We start from the raw sequence: 23,725 nt of genomic DNA on the forward strand, positions 1-23,725 counted from the left end.
ACAGTATAAGCAGCACTAGTCTGGCTTACAGGTCAATGCCCTGCTCGATGATCTCCTTCTGTTGTTTGAGAACCTCAAACTGCTCGGGGTTGTCTGTCCCTGACATCTGTGTACTGTAACTCCCGATGCCGGACGAGGCTGTGGAGTCCAGCGAGTTGATGCTTCCGTATCGGTTGATGGTCTCCGGGGCCTTCGTCTCATTGGTCTCCTGCTCCGAGGGCTTCTCCTGACCTGGGGACGGAGGGAGAAGAACATTGAACAATCAATGGTCTGAGAGAGATTAGCAAACACTGTAGTTGGTGTTAGGATCCCAACGCAATCAGCAATCCAGCACAGTCAGTCAGGCAAGGCAACTTTTTTAGTCATTATGGGGGTTCAGCCTATAGTTTATAGATCCGGGTCTCTGGGGACTTCACTAATAGTGGGATGGACTCTGCACTGCTGAGAGAAAGACAACGAGATGAACCTGAGGCCTTGTCTTCTGGTATATTATCTGCTGTGGAGAGCCTGACAGTATCATACACACACATTAAAAATGTTTGTTATTTAATAAACCAGGCAGCAGTTGAAGCAGTGTGCAGTAACTGTAACATGGAGGTAGCGCAGGGTGTTGTGTACGGCCTGAGGGGACAGAGCAGAGCAGCCTAACAGGTCTGATGCTACTGTTCTGTGGGTGAATCAGGTCCATGGTGGTTGCATACCTGGCTGTAACAGACATTGTAAGGGATCTTATTACCCACCGGAAACTCTGTAAAACATTCAGGACACCATCAGGGTAATGTGAGCTGGCAGTGTGCTTCATTTAATCAACAGCTTCAGAGAGCAGACACAGGGTGGGGGGGGGGGACAGCCAGGGTAGGGGGAGGAGGGTGGCACAGCCAGGGTGGGGTGGGGGGGGGGGGGGTGGCACAGCCAGGGTGGGGGGAGGAGGGTGGCACAGCCAGGGTAGGGGGAGGAGGGTGGCACAGCCAGGGTAGGGGGAGGAGGGTGGCACAGCCAGGGTGGGAGGAGGAGGGTGGCACAGCCAGGGTGGGGGGAGGAGGGTGGCACAGCCAGGGTAGGGGGAGGAGGGTGGCACAGCCAGGGTGGGGGGAGGAGGGTGGCACAGCCAGGGTAGGGGGAGGAGGGTGGCACAGCCAGGGTGGGGGGAGGAGGGTGGCACAGCCAGGGTGGGGGGAGGAGAGTGGCACAGCCAGGGTGGGGGGAGGAGGGTGGCACAGCCAGGGTGGGGGGAGGAGGGTGGCACAGCCAGGGTGGGGGGAGGAGGGTGGCACAGCCAGGGTAGGTAGCAAAGCTCTCATAGAAACATGTGTGGGAAAAACTGGTTAGAATAACAACTTATTCTAGTCAGATGTAGCTATTTCAAATGTACATAGAGCTGTGCTCCAAATCTATCCAGAATCTACAGTGTTCTAAGGCAAATAACAGAAGACTTTGAAAATGAAAGGAAGACAAGGTGTCTAACACCCACAGTACTACACACAGTCAGCGTAGCCCCCTCCACCCTCTAATCTAGGCCCAATGACTCCTACTGTTGCTACAGCAACCAGTCTATCAAACACTCCACAACTTTGTACCATTACCTGCTCTTCCTGTGATGTCAGATCAGTACAACCAGAGAACAAAGAGATAGACCAGAATTAAGAGAAAGTGGAGAGTAGAGCAGTATTATCTATGTAAGGATGTAAAACATATTTTTAGAACAACAAATGATATGCATTAGCTGAGCTATCTACATGGAAAATAGCATAATAAGGATACACTTTCACTGACTCAGAAAAACACATTTTGTTTGAAGTAACCTAAAAGCGTAACAATACGCTTTTAGCAGCCAATACGTCATACGTTTTAGACTCAAATTTGTCTACTTGTCTTCAGCATTGTCACTAAATGAGTTGGCACTAGCTGTACTTTGGCATGGTGACGTCCCCTCTAGCAGTGGTTGTTTGTGAATTCAGCTGCCTTCCGTGCCTTGGTAGAGTTAGCTCTCTGAGTGCCAGAAGGTAGCCTGAGGCTAGCGCTGTGTATCCTCTCTGAGGGGATATGTGGAGATATCTGGCAATGCTCTCAGAGCCTCAACTTCCCTGCCTTCGTTAAAGTCCTCTTTCCCAGCTTCCATTAAAGCCCCCCTTTCCCCCTTGGTTAGAGCCCTCTATTCTCCTTTAACAGGAATGATTCCCCTCACCTCACTCTGAAGAAAAGGGTCTAATCCAGGAGCACTGACAGGGGCTCCGTCTGTCGCACCAGGGCTTTTCATCATCAGCAGGCTCAGGGTATCGAGTTAGCCTCCCATGCTCTGGTGTATTAGCCTGGGTACATTATTGAATTAGCCTTTCCTTTCAGGGTCTGTATAAGCTGTAGGCTACTGATGAATGCTAATCGCTAATCTCAGGGACTATGCTACAGCTGTACTGACGAACACCACTCTTCCCTCTAACCCCAGTTAACCCGAGGCTGGTTTGACTGAGAAAAAAGCCCTGGCATAGCTTGGCCGTTTCCCTTTTGCCCGTAGTCTGAAAGAATCCACTATACATATGTTAAACACACAGACAAGCGCGTCACCATTTCTGATGTGGAGCATACGATGCCAGAGCAATGTAGATATCTCAACTATACTCCAGGTACTTGGGTACTGGACTCTACACATCCAAACACTTTCCTCTTTCTGGTAACCACAAAGGAGCAGGCACAACGGTGCACTTGAAGAATTGCTAAACAGTTTTCCTCAGGACCTAAATCAAACACCCAGTGGTGCATCAGTCCCCATGAGCCTCAGTGTAACTATGTGGCTAAAGTCACTGTAGTTTGGTCAGTCTCTTACCAAGGCTGGTCTGGGAGTTGGGGTTGACATACTGGTCCTTACTCCACTCTACCATACACTTCAAGATGGACACCAGACACTCCAGGCCTTTCTTCCTCAGGGTCAACTCCTGGCGGGAATAGAGAAATGTTACCGCAATGTTATGACAACTTTAAAGCAATATACTGTACATTTATCCAATACAGAGAAAGACAGTGGCCATTGGTCAGTCTTACCTGGAGTGGTGTTGTGCCGAGCTCGTGGCCTGCCCGGCCCTGTGCAATCTTCGACAGGTCATTCACCAGCCTCTCAAAGATATTAGCAGCATTCAAGTCACAATCATAATTCACATAGATATCCACCACACCCTGGGCATCTGAGGGAGGAGAGAGATGAGGGACAGTTGGTACTTGACTTGTAATAGGGATTGATGCGCTACCACAGATAGCATTTAAAATTCACACCACACACTCACCTGCACATATTCTGGTTAGGGTCTGTATAACCATCCATTTATGGTCGTAGGAGCTTGTTGACGTCTCCAGAATATACAGGAAAATCTCCTTGAAGAACACCTGCACAGTGAAACAAACCATGACAGTTAAAGCTGAGGGAAACAAATAAGGGTAGCAAGAAGAGGTCAAGATGAAAAAAGCCTTTTGTATCTTCATTAACAGAACTATCCAATGTAACAAATCCATAAACACATACATCTCACTGCAAACCGAAAGCTCAACTATGAAATCATAACATCTCAACGAACAACATCCGTCTCCAGAAAAGACTGTTGGCCACAAACAGTGGCAAGCAGATTAAGTCATCAACTTCAGGATGAGGAAATATTACAGCCAGACAACTGTGGAAGTGGACTATTAATCAGAAGCAACTGCTAACAGGTAATACTGAAACACACTGAGGCAGAACTACATTACTGTGCCATGTAATAAACTTCATCTCCCACAAATCACCTTTGTCAGCCTGCTGTATTGAGAAATGTCAGTATGTCAATATTTGAGAGGCATGACAGATTTACAACATTGGAAGTGGGAACAGGAGAGATTGGCAAATAGAGGGATAAGACAGCTATTCAGGAAAAGAACAGTGTCTTGACCTGCATATTTATAGGTTTTCAAGTAGGACAACAGAAGGTGAGGGGGACTAGATGGAGAGCAAGTGTGGAGGAATATGGAGGAATATAGGGGTTATGTGACTTTGAGACAGGAAGGGAAATCCTATTTGAAGATAATAGCTTGTCAGGTAGCTTGGTTTGCACAGACACTTTCTGGAACAAAAAAACTAAATCAGCAGCTAACCCTTTTGCGACAGAGGAACAACCAAAAGTCAGGTACCTCGATCTGCATCTTGAGGTGGGTCTTGAAGTGGGAAAGGAGGGTGAGGAAGATGGAGAGCGAGAGCTCAAAGACTTCAGGGACAGAGGAGACACCGTTCTTAGACAGCGCCACACACAGGTACTGCTTGATGGCGTTGATGAACATCTCGTTGGTCTTGAAGATGGGCCCAGCGTTCTGCAGTATGGACAGGAGCAGCTGGAGGGACAGCACCTTGGAGCGCAGCTCGTGGGACCTGGGAGGAAAGAGACAGGGGCGTTGAGTCAAACTTATAACATTCAAGTGTAACAGGTGTTGGATTTCAGTGTTTCCCCTATATTCATACATCTTTGCTGGCCTCTTATTATTTTTTGGAGACACACTTTTAAAGGGATAGTGTGAGATTTTGGCAATTAAGCACTTTTTTCTACTTACCCAGAAGAACTCATGGATACCATTTTTATGTCTGAGTACAGTCATGGCCAAAAGTTTTGAGAAGTCTGCTACCTCAGTTTGTATGAGGGCAATTTGCATATACTCCAGAATGTTATGAAGAGTGATCAGATGAATTGCAAATAATTGCAAAGTCCCTCTTTGCCATGCAAATGAACTGAATCGCCCAAAAACATTTCCACTGCATTCCAGCCCTGCCACAAAAGGACCAGCTGACATGTCAGTGATTCTCTCGTTAACACAGGTGTGAGTGTTGATGAGGACAAGGCTGGAGATCACTCTGTCATGTTGATTGAGTTTGAATAACAGACTGGAAGCTTCAAAAGGAGGGTGGTGCTTGGAATCATTGTTCTTCCTCTATCAATCATGGTTACCCGCAAGGAAACACGTGCCGTCATCATTGCTTTGCACAAAAAGGGCTTCACAGGCAAGGATATTGCTGCCAGTAAGATTGCACCTAAATCAACCATTTATCGGATCATCAAGAACTTCAAGGAGAGCGGTTCAATTGTTGTGAAGAAGGCTTCAGGGCGCCCAAGAAAGTCCAGTAAGCGCCAGGACCGTCTCCTATTGGTGATTCAGCTGCGGGATCTGGGCACCACCAGTACAGAGCTAGCTCAGTAATAGCAGCAGGCAGGTGTGAGTGCATCTGCAAGCACAGTGAGGCGAAGACTTTTGGAGGGTGGGCTGGTGTCAAGAAGTGCAGCAAAGAAGCCACTTCTCTCCAGGAAAAACATCAGGGACAGACTGATATTCTGCAAAAGGTACAGGGATTGGACTGCTGAGGACTGGGGTAAAGTCATTTTCTCTGATGAATCCCCTTTCCGATTGTTTGGGGCATCCGGAAAAAAGCTTGTTCGGAGAAGACAAGGTGAGCGCTACCATCAGTCCTGTGTCATGCCAACAGTAAAGCATCCTGAGACCATTCATGTGTGGGGTTGCTTCTCAGCCAAGGGAGTGGGATCACTCACAATTCTGCCTAAGAACACAGCCATGAATAAAGAATGGTACCAACACATCCTCCGAGAGCAACTTCTCCCAACCATCCAGGAACAGTTTGGTGACGAACAATGCCTTTTCCAGCATGATGGAGCACCTTGCCATAAGGCAAAAGTAATAACTAAGTGGCTCACGGAACAAAACATCGATATTTTGGGTCCATGGCCAGGAAACTCCCCAGACCTTAATTCCATTGAAAACTTGTGGTCAATCCTCAAGAGGCGGGTGGCCAAACAAAAACCCACAAATTCTGACAAACTCCAAGCATTGATTATGCAAGAATGGGCTGCCATCAGTCAGGATGTGGCCCAGAAGTTAATTGACAGCATGCCAGGGTGGATTGCAGAGGTCTTGAAAAGGAAGGGCCAACACTCTTTGCATCAACTTCATGTAATTGTCAATAAAAGCCTTTGACACTTCCACTTTGTGGAAATTAATATTTGTGTCACTCTCAAAACTTTTGGCCACAACTGTACAGTTTAAAGGAAGTTGGTAACTAGCGTTAGCGCAATGACTGGAAGTCTTTGGGAACAGCTAGCATGCCAAGATGCTCCACATCTTCCTACAGTGCAGTGGCGCGCATCAGTTATATTTCAGATGGTGTCAACATAATTACATTTTCATGCATTTGAGTAGAATGCTATTTTAAAAAGTCACCAGAGGTGAACTTCTCCCAGTTGTTCTACAAAAATAAAACAACGGGAGGGGGGGGGGGGGGGGGGGGGGGCATGCCCCTGGACCCCCATAACCCTAATTTATTTATTATGGTCATGATTGCACATTAGCAAGAAGAGTGCTGTGTGTGTACTGTGAATCACCATCTGACTCATCAGTTATTAGCAGCACTTCCTGATTGACCCACAACTGACTGAGGATCCTAATGGTCTGATGGCAGTGAGGGGCTCAGAGTATGCCCACCTAATGTCCTCCTTTATACTAAGAGCCTGAGCTAGCTATTGTAGATGTGTGGGTGCTGGTGCTGTTTTACCAGTTCCAATAATACTTCAAAAAATAGATCAACACAATTCATACAGAAACTATCTGTTACACTGTAGTTAGGGCATCTGCACAATAGATCATTATAGTATAGTGTCCATACTGTCTCAATCTAGTCCGACCCATATTTCTGAACAGCATATGATGGAGAAGTAGGAACCCAACAGATTTTTTTGTAATCTTATTTGCTCTGACTGGCTTCCTCTCTTCTCTGTAATGCTCCCTAGCCCTCCTCCACAGACAGACTGATATTAAATGTAGTATACAGAAATATGGAACTGCTTCTCTGACTCACAGAAATATGGCCTGATTCTCCCCAGGCGCATGGAGCGCAGAGGAAACCTGACACAACTTTATCATTTCAGCTTGGCCTGGAAAGGGGAAGCGTGTGCAACCAAAATGCAAATTCTCAGTACAATAACAAATCAACAATTTGAACAAAACATCTAATAACTGAGCCATGAACAACAAGACCGATGACCTAGGGTTTTGAATGTTTGAAATGTCTTTTTATATGCTAACCATAAATCATTTGTGTGTGTGTGTGTGTGTGTGTTGTTCATAGTCAGTGGGTTGAACTGAGCATGCCATGCAGCCTTGGGGTATGAAACCATTTCACTGTTGACTCACTTTAGGCCTTATCCCACTGCATTGTTCTTAGCCCCGGGCTAAGACTGGCCCTGGACAAAGACTGGCCCTGGACAAAGACTGGCCCTGGACAAAGACTGGCCCTGGACAAAGACTGGCCCTGGACAAAGACTGGCCCTGGACAAAGACTGGCCCCGGACAAAGACTGGCCCCAGGCTAGCTTATCCTGCATTCACACAAGCATGTGTTAACCCTGGGATAAGCTTTAGCCCTGGGCTGAGGTTTCACACTTGTATTCCAAAGCCTTGGGCTTACGGAGAAACACACATGCTACCAGTGGTGGAAAAAGTACTCAACTGTCATACTTGAGTAAAAGTAAAGATACCGTAATAGAAAATGACTCAAGTAAAAGTGAAAGTCACCCAGTAAAATACTACTTGAGTAAAAGTATGTGGTTTTAAATATACCTAAAAATCTAAAGTAAATGTAATTGCTAATATATATGTAACGGCTGTTCTCCTCCTCTTCGTCCGAAGAGGAGGAGTAGAGATCAGACCAACATGCAGCGGGTTTAGAAAACATAATGAATTTATAAAACGACGAAGACGAACACAAAACAACACTTGGAATAATTACAAAATAACAAAACGAACGAAGACAGACCTGAACTAGAGAACTTACAAATAACACGAAGAACGTACGAACAGGTATAGACTACAAACCAAAACGCTACAGTCCCGTGTGGTACAAACCTACATACAGACACGAAAGACAACCACCCACAAACAAACAGTGTGAACGCCCTACCTTTATATGGTTCCCAATCAGAGGAAACGACAAACATCTGTCTCTGATTGAGAACCATATAAGGCTAATTACCAATGGCCTAAACATAGAAACACAAAACATAGAATGCCCACCCCAACTCACGCCCTGACCAACTAAACACATACAAAAATAACAGACAACAGGTCAGGAACGTGACAGAACCCCCCCCTCAAGGTGCGAACTCCGGGCGCACCCCTAAAACTCAAGGGGAGGGTCTGGGTGGGCATCTGTCCGCGGTGGCGGCTCCGGCGCAGGACGAGGACACCACTCCACCATTGTCTTTGTCCCCCTCCTTAGCGTCCTCCGAGTGGCGATCCTCGCCCCCAACCCTGGTCTAGGAACCTTCACACCGGTCCCCCCTAGATAGCTCAGGACAGAGAGGTAGCTCAGGACAGAGAGGTAGCTCAGGACAGAGAGGTGGCTCAGGACAGAGAGGCGGCTCCGGGCTGGGTGGCGGCTCCGGGCTGGGTGGCGGCTCCGGGCTGGGTGGCGGCTCCGGGCTGGGTGGCGGCTCCTGACTGAGTGGCGGCTCCTGACTGAGTGGCGGCTCATGACTGAGTGGCGGCTCATGACTGAGTGGCGGCTCATGACTGGAGGGCGGCTCATGACTGGAGGGCGGCTCATGACTGGAGGGCGGCTCATGACTGGAAGGCGGCTCATGACTGGAAGGCGGCTCATGACTGGAAGGCGACTCATGACTGGAAGGCGACTCATGACTGGAAGGCGACTCATGACTGGAAGGCGACTCATGACTGGAAGGCGACTCATGACTGGAAGGCGACTCATGACTGGAAGGCGACTCATGACTGGAAGGCGACTCATGACTGGAAGGCGACTCATGACTGGAAGGCGACTCATGACTGGAAGGCGACTCATGACTGGAAGGCGACTCATGACTGGAAGGCGACTCATGACTGGAAGGCGACTCATGACTGGAAGGCGACTCATGACTGGAAGGCGACTCTGGCGGATCCTGGCCGGCGGGCTCTGGCGGAGCCTGGCCGGCGGGCTCTGGCGGAGCCTGGCCGGCGGGCTCTGGCGGATCCTGGCCGGCGGGCTCTGGCGGATCCTGGCCGGCGGGCTCTGGCGGATCCTGGCCGGCGGGCTCTGGCGGATCCTGGCCGGCGGGCTCTGGCGGATGGCTGGCTGACGGACGGATCATGGCTGGCTAACGGATCTTGCTGCTCATGGCTGGCTGACGGATCTGGCTGCTCATGGCTGGCTGACGGATCTGGCTGCTCATGGCTGGCTGACGGATCTGGCTGCTCATGGCTGGCTGACGGATCTGGCTGCTCATGGCTGGCTGACGGATCTGGCTGCTCATGGCTGGCTGACGGATCTGGCTGCTCATGGCTGGCTGACGGATCTGGCTGCTCATGGCTGGCTGACGGATCTGGCTGCTCATGGCTGGCTGACGGATCTGGCTGCTCATGGCTGGCTGACGGATCTGGCAGCTCAAGGCTGGCTGACGGATCTGGCTGCTCATGGCTGGCTGACGGATCTGGCTGATCCTGTCTGGCGGAAGGCTCTGGCTGATCCTGTCTGGCGGAAGGCTCTGGCTGATCCTGTCTGGCGGAAGGCTCTGGCTGATCCTGTCTGGCGGAAGGCTCTAGCGGCTCCTGTCTGGCGGAAGGCTCTAGCGGCTCCTGTCTGGCGGAAGGCTCTAGCGGCTCCTGTCTGGCGGACGGCTCTAGCGGCTCCTGTCTGGCGGACGGCTCTAGCGGCTCCTGTCTGGCGGACGGCTCTGAAGGCTCATGGCAGACGGGCGGCTTTGCAGGCTCAGTACAGACGGGCGGCTTTGAAGGCTCAGTACAGACGGGCAGTTCATGCGGCGCTTTGCAGACGAACAGGTCAGGCGGCGTTGGGCAGACGGGCAGTTCAGGCGCCGTTGGGCCGACGGGCAGTTCAGGCGCCGTTGGGCAGACGGGCAGTTCAGGCGCCGTTGGGCAGACGGGCAGTTCAGGCGCCGTTGGGCAGACGGGCAGTTCAGGCGCCGTTGGGCAGACGGGCAGTTCAGGCGCCGTTGGGCAGACGGGCAGTTCAGGCGCCGTTGGGCAGACGGGCAGTTCAGGCGCCGTTGGGCAGACGGGCAGTTCAGGCGCCGTTGGGCAGACGGGCAGTTCAGGCGCCGTTGGGCAGACGGGCAGTTCAGGCGCCGTTGGGCAGACGGGCAGTTCAGGCGCCGTTGGGCAGACGGGCAGTTCAGGCGCCGTTGGGCAGACGGGCAGTTCAGGCGCCGTTGGGCAGATGGGCAGTTCAGGCGCCGTTGGGCAGACGGGCAGTTCAAGCGCCGTTGGACAGACGGGCAGTTCAGGTGCCGTTGGGCAGACGGGCAGTTCAGGCGCCGTCAGGCAGACGGCAGACTCTGGCCGGCTGAGACGCACTGTAGGCCTGGTGCGTGGTGCCGGAACTGGAGGCACAGGGCTAAGGACACGCACCTTCAGGCTAGTGCGGGGAACAACAACAGGGCACACTGGACTCTCAAGGCGTACTATAGGCCTGGTGCCTGATACCGGCACTGGTGGTACCGGGCTGAGGGCACGCACATCATGGCGAGTACGGGGAGAAGGAACAGTGCGTACAGGGCTCTGGAGACGCACATGAGGCTTGGTGCGTGGTGCCAGCACTGGTGGTACTAGGCTGGAGACACGCACCCCAGGGAGAGTGCATGGAGGAGAACCAGGGCTCTGAAGACGCACAGGAGGCTTGGTGCGTGGTGCCAGCACTGGTGGTATTGGGCTGGGAACACGTATCTCAGGGCTAGTGCGGGGAGCAGTAACAGGACGCACAGGACTCTGGAGACGCACAGGAGGCTTGGTGCGTGGTGTAGGCACTGTCTTAACCAGACGGCTAGCACACACACCACAGGACGAGTATGGAGAGCTGTTCCCAGTGACATTAACTCACCAATACGTTCATTCGGACGGATGCCGTGCCTCATGCACCAAACCAGTACATCCCTCATATCTTTCTCCTTCAATTTCTCCATTAGCTCCTTTACTGTCTCTGCGTTACTCATCTCCAAATCCGCCCTCACCGGCTCCTTATGTAAAGCAGGAGGAGTTGGCTCAAGTCCCCTGACTGACCCAACTATATACCCCGAGAGCCCCCCCCCCCCCAAGAAATTTTTGGGTTTGACTTGCGGGATTCCAGCCTTGTTCCCGTGCTGCCTCTTCATATCGCCGCCTCTCCGCTTTTGCTGCCTCCAGCTCCGTTTTGGGGCGGCGACACTCCTCTGGTTCTGCCCAGGGTCCTTCTCCGTCTAGGATTTCCTCCCATGTCCATTCCTCCTTGTACACCTGCTGCTGTCCGTTAACCCGCTGCTTGATCCTTCGGTGGTGGGTGGTTCTGTAACGGCTGTTCTCCTCCTCTTCGTCCGAAGAGGAGGAGTAGAGATCAGACCAACATGCAGCGGGTTTAGAAAACATAATGAATTTATTAAACGACGAAGACGAACACAAAACAACACTTGGAATAATTACAAAATAACAAAACGAACGAAGACAGACCTGAACTAGAGAACTTACAAATAACACGAAGAATGTACAAACAGGTATAGACTACAAACCAAAACGCTACAGTCCCGTGTGGTACAAACATACATACAGACACGGAAGACAACCACCCACAAACAAACAGTGTGAACACCCTACCTTTATATGGTTCCCAATCAGAGGAAACGACAAACACCTGTCTCTGATTGAGAACCATATAAGGCTAATTACCAATGGCCTAAACATAGAAACACAAAACATAGAATGCCCACCCCAACTCACGCCCTGACCAACTAAACACATACAAAAATAACAGACAACAGGTCAGGAACGTGACAATATACTTAAGTATCAAAGTATAAATCATTTCAAATTCCTTATATTAAGCAAAACAGAGGGCACAATCTTCAGTTTGTTATTTGTTTACAGATAGCTAGGGGCACACTCCAACACCCAGACATAATACAAATGAAGCACGTGTTCAGCGAGTCCACCAGATCAGGCAGTAGGAATTAACAAGGATGTTCTCTTGATAAGTGTGTGAATTGGACCATTTTCCTGTCCTGCTAAGTATTAAAATGTAACGAGCACTTTTGGGTGTCATGGAAAATGTATGGAGTAAAAAGTACATTATTTTCTTAAGGAATGTAGTGAAGTAAAAGTAAAAGTAGTCAAAAATATAAATAGTAAAGTAAGTACAGAAACTTTTGACGTGATATCGCCCCTGTGCTGCGAATGCTGTGCACTGAAGAGACATCAACCTTTCAGATCCAAAGCGAAATCATGCAACAATATTATTATCATGGGTAGCTATATCCAATTATAAACTGGGTGGTTCGAGCCCTGAAAGCTGACTGGCTGAAAGCCGTGGTATATCAGACCGTATACCATGGATATGACAAAAAAAAAACTTTTACTGGTCGATTATGTTGGTAACCAGTTTATAATAGCAACAAGACCTCTGGGGTGTGTGGTATATGGCCAATATACCATGGCTGAGGGCTGTATCCAGGCACGCCGCGTTGCGTCAAGCATAAGAACAGCCCTTAGCCGTGGTAAATTTAAGGGATAACCAATGAACGGCGTGGAAGGTGTGTTCCACGACCCGCTAGAGGAGTTCTACTCCACTAGCACATCTATCGTGGAACACATCTTCCACGCCATAGCAACCAATGTTCTTGCACAGATGAAAGTATTTCGTTTTTTGTCAGGTTTTGGCCCTCAGATGGGAGGATGAAATAGTATAAATGTACTTATTAAAATACCGTGCAGAACTCATCAGAGGCATCAAAAGCAAATGCAAATTTACTGAAAGTGCAGCTTTTGTGATTGAACAGAGAAAATTCTATGCATTGTTCTGGACCCCGTTTCACAACTGCTATTTTGGCACCATGTTTCTGAGGCTAGCCCTGAAAAGTCAGTGCTAACCCTGCTAGCAGGACCAGCTAACCCTGGGATAAGGATGGTGCTTGCCCACTTTAGAATATGTGAACAATCGCTTAGCCCCGTGCTAAAATCTCCCTTAGCCCAGGGCTAAAGAGGGGGCTACGGTGCAGTGTGACTTAGTGACTTCTGTCTGCCTCCTTAAAGTGAATTTAAGGTAACAAAAATAGCAAGGCAAATACACAAAACTTGAATCCTTTATTAACTAATTACAACAGCAGGATTCAATACTGATTTAGTCTTTCTAATCCATAAAAAGACTGAGTTCAAAGCATCTGTTGTGAGATTTACAGCTGATCTCCAGATAAAGCAGGTCTCCTGTGTGTCATCCGGGTATCTTTCAAAGAAAGGCTAAATCTGCACACTAGTAGCTCCGATGCAATAATTCATTTACCAACGTTTAGACAACAAGCTGTCTTTATCAGGGTTATCACCTGGGCCAGTCATGGAGTAAATCTCTGTGGATGAAAAGGCTTTCTGTCTGACAGACACTTAGCACAGCCCTGCCTGTGATGACACCACCTTCCTCTCAGTCCCGTCTGACAACAGCCCGTGATCAACAGGGTTCCATGCCACCATTGTCTGGATGGAACGTCTCTCTTGTGTTCTGAGACAGAATCCCGACAACACCATCAGAACAGAGCAGAGTGTTAGTCCACAAAGCTTATGGGAAGAATGATAGAGATGGGAGACTGAAACAGTCAGAATTGAGTTACCATATAGAAACCAGAATCAGGAAATCCTGTTATGTAAACACAGCTATCAGATTAAGCAAATCAAATGCCTCTTCGCCTGTAACAGGCTCAGCAAAACATACTGTAGAAAACCCAAATGTGATCTCACTTGTAGGGAGGCAAAATCAGATTACACACACACACAAACACACATATACATACAGTTGAAGTCGGAAGTTTACATACAGGTTGGAGTCATTAAAACTCGTTTTACAACCACTCCACAAATTTCTTGTTAACAAAATATAGTTTTGGTAAGTCGGTTAGGACATCTACTTTGTGCATGACACAAGGCATTTTCCCAACAATGGTTTACAGACAGATTATTTCACTTATAATTCACTGTATCACAATTTACATACACTCAATTAGTATTTGGTAGCATTGCCTTTAAATTGTTTAACTTGGGTCAAACATTTCGGGTAGCCTTCCACAAGCTTCCCACAATAATTTGGATGAATTTTGGCCAATTCCTCCTGACAGAGCTGGTGTAACTGAGTCAGGTTTGTAGGTCTCCTTGCTCGCACACGCTTTTTCAGTTCTGCCCACAAATTTTCTATAGGATTGAGGTCAAGGCTTTGTGATGGCCACTCCAATACCTTGACTTTGTTGTCCTTAAGCTAGTTTGCCACAACTTTGGAAGTATGCTTGGGGTCATTGTCCATTTGGAAGACCCATTTGCGACCAAGCTTTAACTTCCTGACTGATGTCTTGAGATATTGCTTCAATATATCGACATACTTTTCCTTCCTCATGATCCCATTTATTTTGTGAAGTGCACCAGTCCCTCCTGCAGCAAAGCAACTCCACAACATGATGCTGCCACACACATGCTTCACGGTTGGGATGGTGTTCTTTGGCTTGCAAGCCTCCCCCTTTTTCCTCCAAACATAACGATGGTCATTATGGCCAAACAGTTCTATTTTTGTTACATCAGACCAGAGGACATTTCTCCAAAAAGTACAATCTTTGTCCCCATGTGCAGTTGCAAACTGTAGTCTGGCTTTTTTATGGCGGTTTTGGAGCAGTGGCTTCTTCCTTGCTGAGCGGCCTTTCAGGTTATGTCGATATAGGACTCGTTTTACTGTGGATATAGATACTTTTGTACCTGTTTCCTCTAGCATCTTCACAAGCTCCTTTGCTGTTGTTCTGGGATTGATTTGCACTTTTCGCACCAAAGTACGTTCATCTCTAGGAGACAGAACGCGTCTCCTTCCTGAGCAGTATGATGGCTGCGTGGTCCCATGGTGTTTATACTTGCATACTATTGTTTGTATTTGCATACTATTGTTTGTACAGATGAATGTGGTACCTTCAGGCATTTGGAAATTGCTCCCAAGGATGAACCAGACTTGTGGAGGTCTACAAAAAATTTTCTGAGGTCTTGGCTGATTTCTTTTGATTTCCCCATGATGTCAAGCAAAGAGGCATTGAGTTTGAAGGAAGGCCTTGAAATACATCCACAGGTATCTCCAATTGACTCAAATGATGTCAATTAGCCTATCCGAAGCGTCTAAAGTCATGACATAATTTTCTGGAATTTTCTAAACTGTTTAAAAGCACGGTCAACTTAGTGTATGTAAACTTTTGACCCACTGGAATTGTGATACAATGAATTATAAGTGAAATAATCTGTCTGTAAACAATTGTTGGAAAAATTACTTGTGTCGTGCACAAAGTAGATGTCCTAACTGACTTGTGGAGTGGTTGAAAAACAAGTTTTAATGATTCCAACCTCAGTGTTTGTAAACTTCCGACTTCAACTGTATATATATATATTATGTTCAAAAGAGGGAGAGGAAACAGGAAGAGGAAGGCTGTTTAACTGCAGGAGCACAAGAAGTGATCCAGAACCAATAATCAGCTGAGTGATGCTTCATACAAACACACACACAAACCGTCACAACACTCCCCACTAATAATAACTAGGCTACACTCCACGAGGCATGACTCAACTAAGGAACACACTCCAGAAATAAACCTGTAATATGCTACTTACTAAGGCACTATAGCTACTGTTCCTCTATTCAATTATCTTAAACAAAACCATCATAAGCGTTCCGATATAAGAACTCATCTTACTTTGGGTCTGGGGGACCATCTGACAGAGGCTTCATGGACAGCTTGCAGAGCGATCTAAACACTAGGAAGGCATCCTTCTGGAGAATATGGGAGAACTTAGCACCTGGTACTGGGCCTGTGGTCGCTCCCGACTCCTAATGCAGAAACACAATCAGATGATCAACATCAAAAACTTTTATTCAAGGCTCAAGAGTAAATTATCATTACTTGTGATCAAAAATGTATTTTCCACTTGACACAAAGACTTTGAAATAAAATAGTTCTTATTGCAGATCTGTTCAACCTTGATCATGTAAGACTGTAATCATAGATAATTACATCCAGTGCTCAGACTTACTTATAATAACCTGAGAAGCTGAAAAGAGAGGAGATGTTAGAGTATCTATTAATCATGTTGGAATCAACCCCAGCAGACTGGCAGACAGACACTTTGATCTGCAGTAGCACAGAGATTGATTGAATAGCTCCTTCCCTCATGGACTCGCTTTAATTCCTCATGTTACCAATGACTTTCCAATTTCCTTTTTACAAATTGATTAACACTTTAAAAACGCAAAACAAATGGCAATAACAGTTATATTCTTCTGCTAAAACAGACAGACTGACAGACACACAGGCTAGCACAAAACTACTTTGTTGAGCGGAGTGTGTAACTAAGGTGACAGTCAGGTCAGTCCCGCTCACCTGTGTATCACTAGAGGAGACAGACAGCCTGTCATCGGGCAGCGACGGAGGGAAGCTGGCAGAGATGGGCGTGCCAGGGATTCCGTTGGCGTGGACGTTCTCGCTGTCCCCCTCGTCTTCTACAATCTCTGTGACCTCTGTGATTGCTGTTGCCTTGGTGATAACCTCATTGATGACCTTAGCAGGTTCCGTGACCTCTGTGGGCAGCTCGGTCTCACCAGCGGACTCCATGGCATCTGAACACATACGAGCAGGTTTCAGGCATTGCCCTTTGGAGTGGTATAGTATGCAGGGGTCAAAATAGCACTGAGACACACAACTCTCGCTCTCTCTAGGAAGGACAAAAAAGCTAACAAATAGTAACTTCTAAACTCTAGACTTCAACAAATTTTCATTCGAAAATGATTTGTATCAGAAAAACTTCCCCACCCCTGGGTGCATGTTTTGGTTTTTGCCGTAGAAATACACAGCTGATTCAAATAATAAACTTCTCATCAAGTTTTGATGATTTGAATCAGCTGTGTACTGCTGGGTTCAGGACCGAGTTTGGGAAACACTGACTTAACTGACCACAGACAGAAATCTGATTTCAGATCCATAGAGTGACTCTTACCCTCAACAACGGTGTTGACGACCTCCTGTAGGATGCTCTGGATGATCTCCTGGGTTTTCTCCTCATAGTTAGGCTCCTCCCCCTCCTCTACTGCTTCCTGATCACGCTGAGCGGCACCTTGAACACAGGACAAGTAAAACTTTAGTCAAAGTACATTAAAAAAGGACCTCAATACACTTTAAAAATGTAAGATGGGAAACAGTAAACTGGCAGAATGAGTAACGAACGCGTTTTGTCTGAGAGGCATTACCCTTTGACTTCAAAGTTGACAAGATAAACAGTCGTCACTGGCATCAGCTATCACATCTACACTGAACAAATTGAACATGGGTGTGTGTGTGTGTGTGTGTGTGTGTGTGTGTGTGTGTGTGTGTGTGTGTGTGTGTGTGTGTGTGTGTGTGTGTGTGTGTGTGTGTGTGTGTGTGTGTGTGTGTGTGTGTGTGTGTGTGTTTGTGTTGAAAGCACTGAGTAATTTGCTAACAAAATGATTATCGAATCTTTGGCTGCATCTCCACTCACTGGGTGCCAAACTCTTCTTTCCTCTCTCCCATTCAATCACTAATGAAAGGTTTTATGCAGGTTATTTTCTTTAAACTACTTCATTAATGTCTAAAGAGAAAGATGTCTCATCAAATGCTTATTTAACACAGACTAAATATTCTACCAATATTGAGTACATGAAAATCTCAAGTTTAAGGCTTTGTTACTGTCTAAAGCAGACAAGATACCAGTCTAGAACAATACCCTGGATGTGTCTATGATCAATAGACTTCCATCCACTACGGTACAAAGTACTGCGTGAGAATGAGAGTCCGTGTGAACTTTAACCTGACTGCCGATATGAGTATGATATGATATGACTGTGTGTGACACACTGTGTCCTTGTCTATCTGTATGTGGTTCACTAACTACTTCTCAGATAGAGTTCAGTGTGTCAAATCGGAGGGCCTGTTGTCCGGTCCTCTGGCAGTCTCTATGGGGGTACCACTGGGTTCAATTCTTGGGCCGACTCTTTTCTCTGTATATATCAACGATGTCGCTCTTGCTGCGGGTGATTCCCTGATCCACCTCTACGCAGACGACACCCTTCTGTATACATCTGGCCCTTCTTTGGACACTGTGTTAACAAACCTCCAAACGAGCTTCAATGCCATACAACTCTCCTTCCGTGGCCTCCAACTGCTCTTAAACGCTAGTAAAACTAAAGGCATGCTTTTCAACCGATCGCTGCCCGCACCCACCCGCCCGACTAGCATCACTACTCTGGACGGTTCTGACTTAGAATATGTGGACAACTACAAATACCTAGGTGTCTGGCTAGACTGTAAACTCTCCTTCCAGACTCATATTAAACATTTCCAATCCAAAATTAAATCTAGAATCGGCTTATTATGGCCTATTTCGCAACAAAGCCTCCTTCACTCACGCTGCCAAATTTACCCTCGTAAAACTGACTATCCTACCGATCCTCGACTTCGGCGATGTCATCTACAAAATAGCCTCCAACACTCTACTCAGCAAACTGGATGCAGTCTATCACAGTGCCATCCGTTTTGTCACCAAAGCCCCATATACCACCCACCACTGTGACCTGTATGCTCTCGTCGGCTGGCCCTCGCTACATATTCGTCGCCAGACCCACTGGCTCCAGGTCATCTATAAGTCTTTGCTAGGTAAAGCTCCGCCTTATCTCAGCTCACTGGTCACGATAACAACACCCACCCATAGCACGCGCTCCAGCAGGTATATTTCACAGGTCATCCCCAAAGCAAACACCTCATTTGGCCGCCTTTCCTTCCAGTTCTCTTCTGCCAATGACTGGAACGAATTGCAAAAATCACTGAAGTTGGAGACTTATATCTCCCTCACTAACTTTAAGCATTAGCTATCTAAGCGGCTTACCAATCACTGCAGCTGTACACAGCCCATCTGTAAATAGCCCATCCAACTACCTTCCTCACCCCCATATTGTTTTTATTAACTTTTTTGCTCTTTTGCACACCATTATTTCTACTTGCACATCATCATCTGCACATCTATCACTCCAGTGTTCTTTGCTAAATTGTAATTACTCACTACTCTGGCCTATTTATTGCCTTACCTCCTCACGCCATTTGCACACACTGTATATAGATTTTTTCCCATCTATTGTGTTATTGACTGTACGTTTGTTTATTCCATGTGTAACTCTGTGTTGTTGTTTGTGTCGCAGTGCTTTGCTTTATCTTGGCCAGGTCGCAGTTGTAAATGAGAACTTGTTCTCAACTGGCCTACCTGGTTAAATAAAGGTGAAATAAAATAAATAAATAAAAAATGTCTGCTCTAAGATGAAGCTCACTCTGTGATGCTGCTCTGGCCTGGCAGGGTTGGGGAGTAACGGATTACATGTAATGTAATCCGTTACAAGTAAGGGATTGTAAAGGATTACAAAAACCGGTAATTGTAATCGTTACATTACCAGCTAAAATATTGTAAATCAGATTACAGATACTTTTGAAAAACTAGATACTTTTGAAAAACTAGATGATTACTTCGAGGATTACTTTTAAATTCGGAAAGGATGTTTGCAAAACAATCATATTTGGCACTTCTCTATTTACTGAATGACATTCAAATCAGCATTGAAAAAAGGCAGAAGTTTAAGTTTGTTCCACCTGAGCGAGTCTGAACACAAGTCAGAGACCACTATGATGATACACCAAATGTGTTTTATGTATCGAGGGAAAAGAGCAAGAATTGGCTTTTGTAGTGTACAGTCCAAGCTATGTCTTCCAATGGTGCGACTGCTGTCGGCATCCAAAGATTATCTAACTTGAATAAACGCTTGGAGGTAAGGATGACAGCAGTGGTGTAGTCTACGGCGATACGGATATCACTTATTATTTTATTTTTAAAAAATTTATTTTATCCCATTTTCTCCCCAATTTTCGTGGTATCCAATCGCTAGTAATTACTATCTTGTCTCATCGCTACAACTCCCGTACGGGCTCGGGAGAGACGAAGGTCGAAAGCCATGCGTCCTCCGAAGCACAACCCAACCAAGCCGCACTGCTTCTTAACACAGCGCGCCTCCAACCCGGAAGCCGCACCAATGTGTCGGAGGAAACACCGTGTACCTGGCCCCCTTGATTAGCGCGCACTGCGCCCGGCCCACCACAGGAGTCGCTGGAGCGTGATGAGACAAGGATATCCCTACCGGCCAAACCCTCCCTAACCCGGACGACGCTATGCCAATTGTGCGTCGCCCCACGGACCTCCCGGTCGCGGCCGGCTGCAACAGAGCCAGGGCGCGAACCCAGAGACTCTGGTGGTGCAGCTAGCACTGCGATGCAGTGCCCTAGACCACTGCGCCACCCGGGAGGCCCTGATATCACTTATTATTGATATCTATATAGCGCATTGATGTGAATCACACTGCTGCTCTCTCCTTTTTGGGGAGGTTCCCATTGCTTGGAATGCAGCCACGGTTCGTACTTTATTTAAAGGGGAAGATCAAGCTGATCCTAACTGTTATAGGCCTATTTCTAATTTGCCCTTTTTATCACAAGTGTTGGAAAAACTTGTCAATAATCAACTGACTGGCTTCCTTGATATCTATAGTATTCTCTCTGGTATGCAATCTGGTTTCCGCTCAAGTTATGGATGTGTCACTGCAACCTTAAAAGGTCCTCAATGATGTCACCATTGCCTTTGATTCTAAGCAATGTTGTGCTGCTATTTTTATTGACTTGGCCAAAGCTTTTGATACGGTAGACCCTCCCATTCTTGTGGGCCGGCTAAGGAGTAATGGTGTCTCAGAGGTCTTTGGCCTGGTTTGCTAACTACCTCTCTCAAAGAGTGCAGTGTATAAAGTCAGAACATCTGCTGTCTCAGCCACTGCCTGTCACCAAGGGAGTACCCCAAGGCTCAATCCTAGGCCCCACGCTCTTCTCAAATTACATCAACAACATAGCTCAGGCAGTAGGAAGCTCTCTCATACATTTATATGCAGATGATACAGTCTTATACTCAGCTTGCCCCTCCCCGGATTTTGTGTTAAATGCTCTACAACAAAGCTTTCTTAGTGTCCAACAAGCTTTCTCTACCCTTAACCTTGTTCTGAACATCTCCAAAACAAAGGTTATGTGGTTTGGTAATCACTTGTGTGATTACTACCTCTGAGGGTTTAGAGCTTGAGGAAGTCACCTCATACAAGTACTTGGGAGTATGACTAGACGGTACACTGTCCTTCTCTTATCAAAGCTGCAGGCTAAAGTTAAATCTAGACTTGGTTTCCTCTATCATAATCGCTCCTCTTTCACCCCAGCTGCCAAACTAACCCTGATTCAGATGACTATCCTACCCATGCTAGATTACGGAGACATAATTTATAGATCAGCAGGTAAGGGTGCTCTCGAGCAGCTAGATGTTCTTTACCATTCGGTCATCAGATTTGCCACCAATGCTCCTTATAGGACACATCACTGCACTCTATACTCCTCTGTAAACTGGTCATCTCTGCATACCCGTCGCAAGACCCACTGGTTGATGCTTATTTATAAAACCATCTTAGGCCTCACTTCCCCCTATCTGAGATATCTACTGCAGCCCTCATCCTCCACATACAACACCTGTTCTGTCAGTCACATTCTGTTAAAGGTCCCCAAAGCACACACATCCCTGGGTCGATCGTCTTTTCAGTTCGCTGCAGTTAGCGACTGGAACGAGCTGCAATAAACACTTAAACTGGACAGTTTTATATCAATCTCTTCATTGAAAGACTCAATCATGGACACTGTTACTGACAGTTGTGGCTGCTTTTTTTGTCGATGCATTGTTGTCTCTACCTTCTTGCCCTTTGTGCTGTTGTCTGTGCCCAATCATGTTTATACCATGTTTTGTGCTGCTACCATGATGTTTTGCTACCATGTTGTTGTCATGTTGTGTTGCTACCATTCTGTTTTATCATGTGTTGCTGCCTTGCTATGTTGTTGTCTTAGGTCTCTCTTTATGTAGTGTTGTGCTGTCTCTCTTGTCATGATGTGTGTTTTATCCTATATTTATATGTTATATATATATATTTTTACATTTTGCCTTTTCGTAGGCCGTCATTGTAAATAAGAATTTGTTCTTAACTGACTTGCCTAGTTAAATAAAGGTTAAATAATAAATAAATAAATACATTTAGCCATTTGTGCTTTACGGATTGTGATTGTTGTGGATGGCAGTTCTCAAATCTAAATGTGTATTTGAACCCAAAAATGGTTGAATTCAAGAAGTTTAAGCTGCCTATCAATCATTGTTTTTGAAACCAGAGGACAGCCAGTGAAACATGCACTCTTGCAACAACTGCATAGTGCGGATCCCAGCCTATGGAATAAAAGTAGGGTTTTTATTACTCAATCTAATTCATGCTGATAAAAAAATACATCCATATGTAACAGTATAACTTTAGTACGTCCCCTCGCCCCGACACGGGCGCGAACCAGGGACCCTCTGCACACATCAACAACGGTCACCCATGAAGCGTCGTTACCCATCGCTCCACAAAAGCGGCGGCTTTGGCCCTGCAGAGCAAGGTGCAACACTACTTCTAGGTTTCAGAGCAAGTGACGTAACTGATTGAAACGCTAGTAGCGCGTACCCGCTAACTAGCTAGCCATTTCACATCCGTTACACATAGACCTAATGGACACATGCTCAAACACTTTTGATAGACTTAAAGGGGCAATCTGTAGTTGCTGCATCCATTTTAAAAATTATATATATTAATGTAAAGATATAATTTAAGCATATTATTATATGTAGTAGAATATGATGGGTTAGAAGAAGCCTACATAACCAACCCATAAAGTACAATTTAACATCTATATATGGCCAGCTATGTAAACTTTAACATTGATTTATCCTGCAATAGATGTCGTTCAATTGGTAACATAATTTCAGATTACTTCCCCTTAAGAGGTATTAGAAGAAGAGAAAAATGTTACTGAATATAATCAGATCACATTACTGAGTTTTGGTAATCCAAAAATGAATTTACTGATTACAATTTTGGACAAGGTAACTAGTAACTGTAATGGATTACAATTAGAAAGTAACCTACCCAACCCTGTGGGCTGGTCTGCCTCTGTCTGGTGGTTCTCTGCTGTGTTGAACTCAGAGCCATTCTCTGGGTTCGTGCTCTCATAAACCGCCCCCGGTTTCCCCTGCAATGCCTGCTCCTCCTCTGTAGCCCCCTGGCCCTCATCCATGGCCCCCCGGGGGTCCCCTGCCCCAGCCGTGCTGCCCTTAGGGGCCGGGGCAGGTGTAGGTGTGGAGGGAGTGGATGGTGTGGAGGTGGGCGTGGGTGTAGAGGGGGTGGTGGGCCCGTTGGCCTCCCGAGGAAGGCCCTTGCCTGTGGGATAGGAGTGCTGCTGGAGCTGGGGCGAGTCTTGTTCCTGTTCCTGTTGCTGGGTGACTGGGGAGTGCTGCCGGTGCTTCTCCCTCTCCATCTGCTTGGCCTCCTGGAGCTAGGGAGTGGAAGGGGATGGGACACAGACACACATCCAAAGACCAAGACAGAGTATAACCCAGCGTAGCCACATACAACCAAACACACACAGACAAAGCCAAATTCACACACACACAGTCGCACACACAGAGAAACGTGTTAACATAATGTACACAAATACAAGCCTGAACAAGTGCTCAAATGCTCCCTA

At 46.8% G+C, this 23,725-nt stretch overlaps 1 protein-coding gene across 5 annotated transcripts in view; it reads right to left on the reverse strand.

Annotated features, from left to right (window-relative positions):
• The window catches only part of LOC129859136 (brefeldin A-inhibited guanine nucleotide-exchange protein 1-like), a 97,093-nt gene that overhangs the window by 29,427 nt on the left and 43,941 nt on the right, over positions 1-23,725 (reverse strand). For 4 of the 5 annotated variants that reach the window (XM_055928529.1, XM_055928528.1, XM_055928526.1 and 1 more), the window contains 9 exons: positions 23,128-23,533; positions 17,043-17,159; positions 16,430-16,698; positions 15,746-15,879; positions 4,150-4,384; positions 3,276-3,375; positions 3,037-3,176; positions 2,822-2,930; positions 30-231 (listed from right to left, as the gene is read on the reverse strand). In XM_055928529.1, coding sequence (XP_055784504.1) covers positions 30-231; positions 2,822-2,930; positions 3,037-3,176; positions 3,276-3,375; positions 4,150-4,384; positions 15,746-15,879; positions 16,430-16,698; positions 17,043-17,159; positions 23,128-23,533 — 1,712 coding nt within the window. The remainder of the gene's footprint in view (positions 1-29; positions 232-2,821; positions 2,931-3,036; positions 3,177-3,275; positions 3,376-4,149; positions 4,385-15,745; positions 15,880-16,429; positions 16,699-17,042; positions 17,160-23,127; positions 23,534-23,725) is intronic. The other variant, XM_055928527.1, reaches the window with a different exon arrangement.

Source organism: Salvelinus fontinalis, chromosome 7 (assembly GCF_029448725.1).
Source record: "Salvelinus fontinalis isolate EN_2023a chromosome 7, ASM2944872v1, whole genome shotgun sequence".
Classification (NCBI taxonomy): domain Eukaryota; kingdom Metazoa; phylum Chordata; class Actinopteri; order Salmoniformes; family Salmonidae; genus Salvelinus; species Salvelinus fontinalis.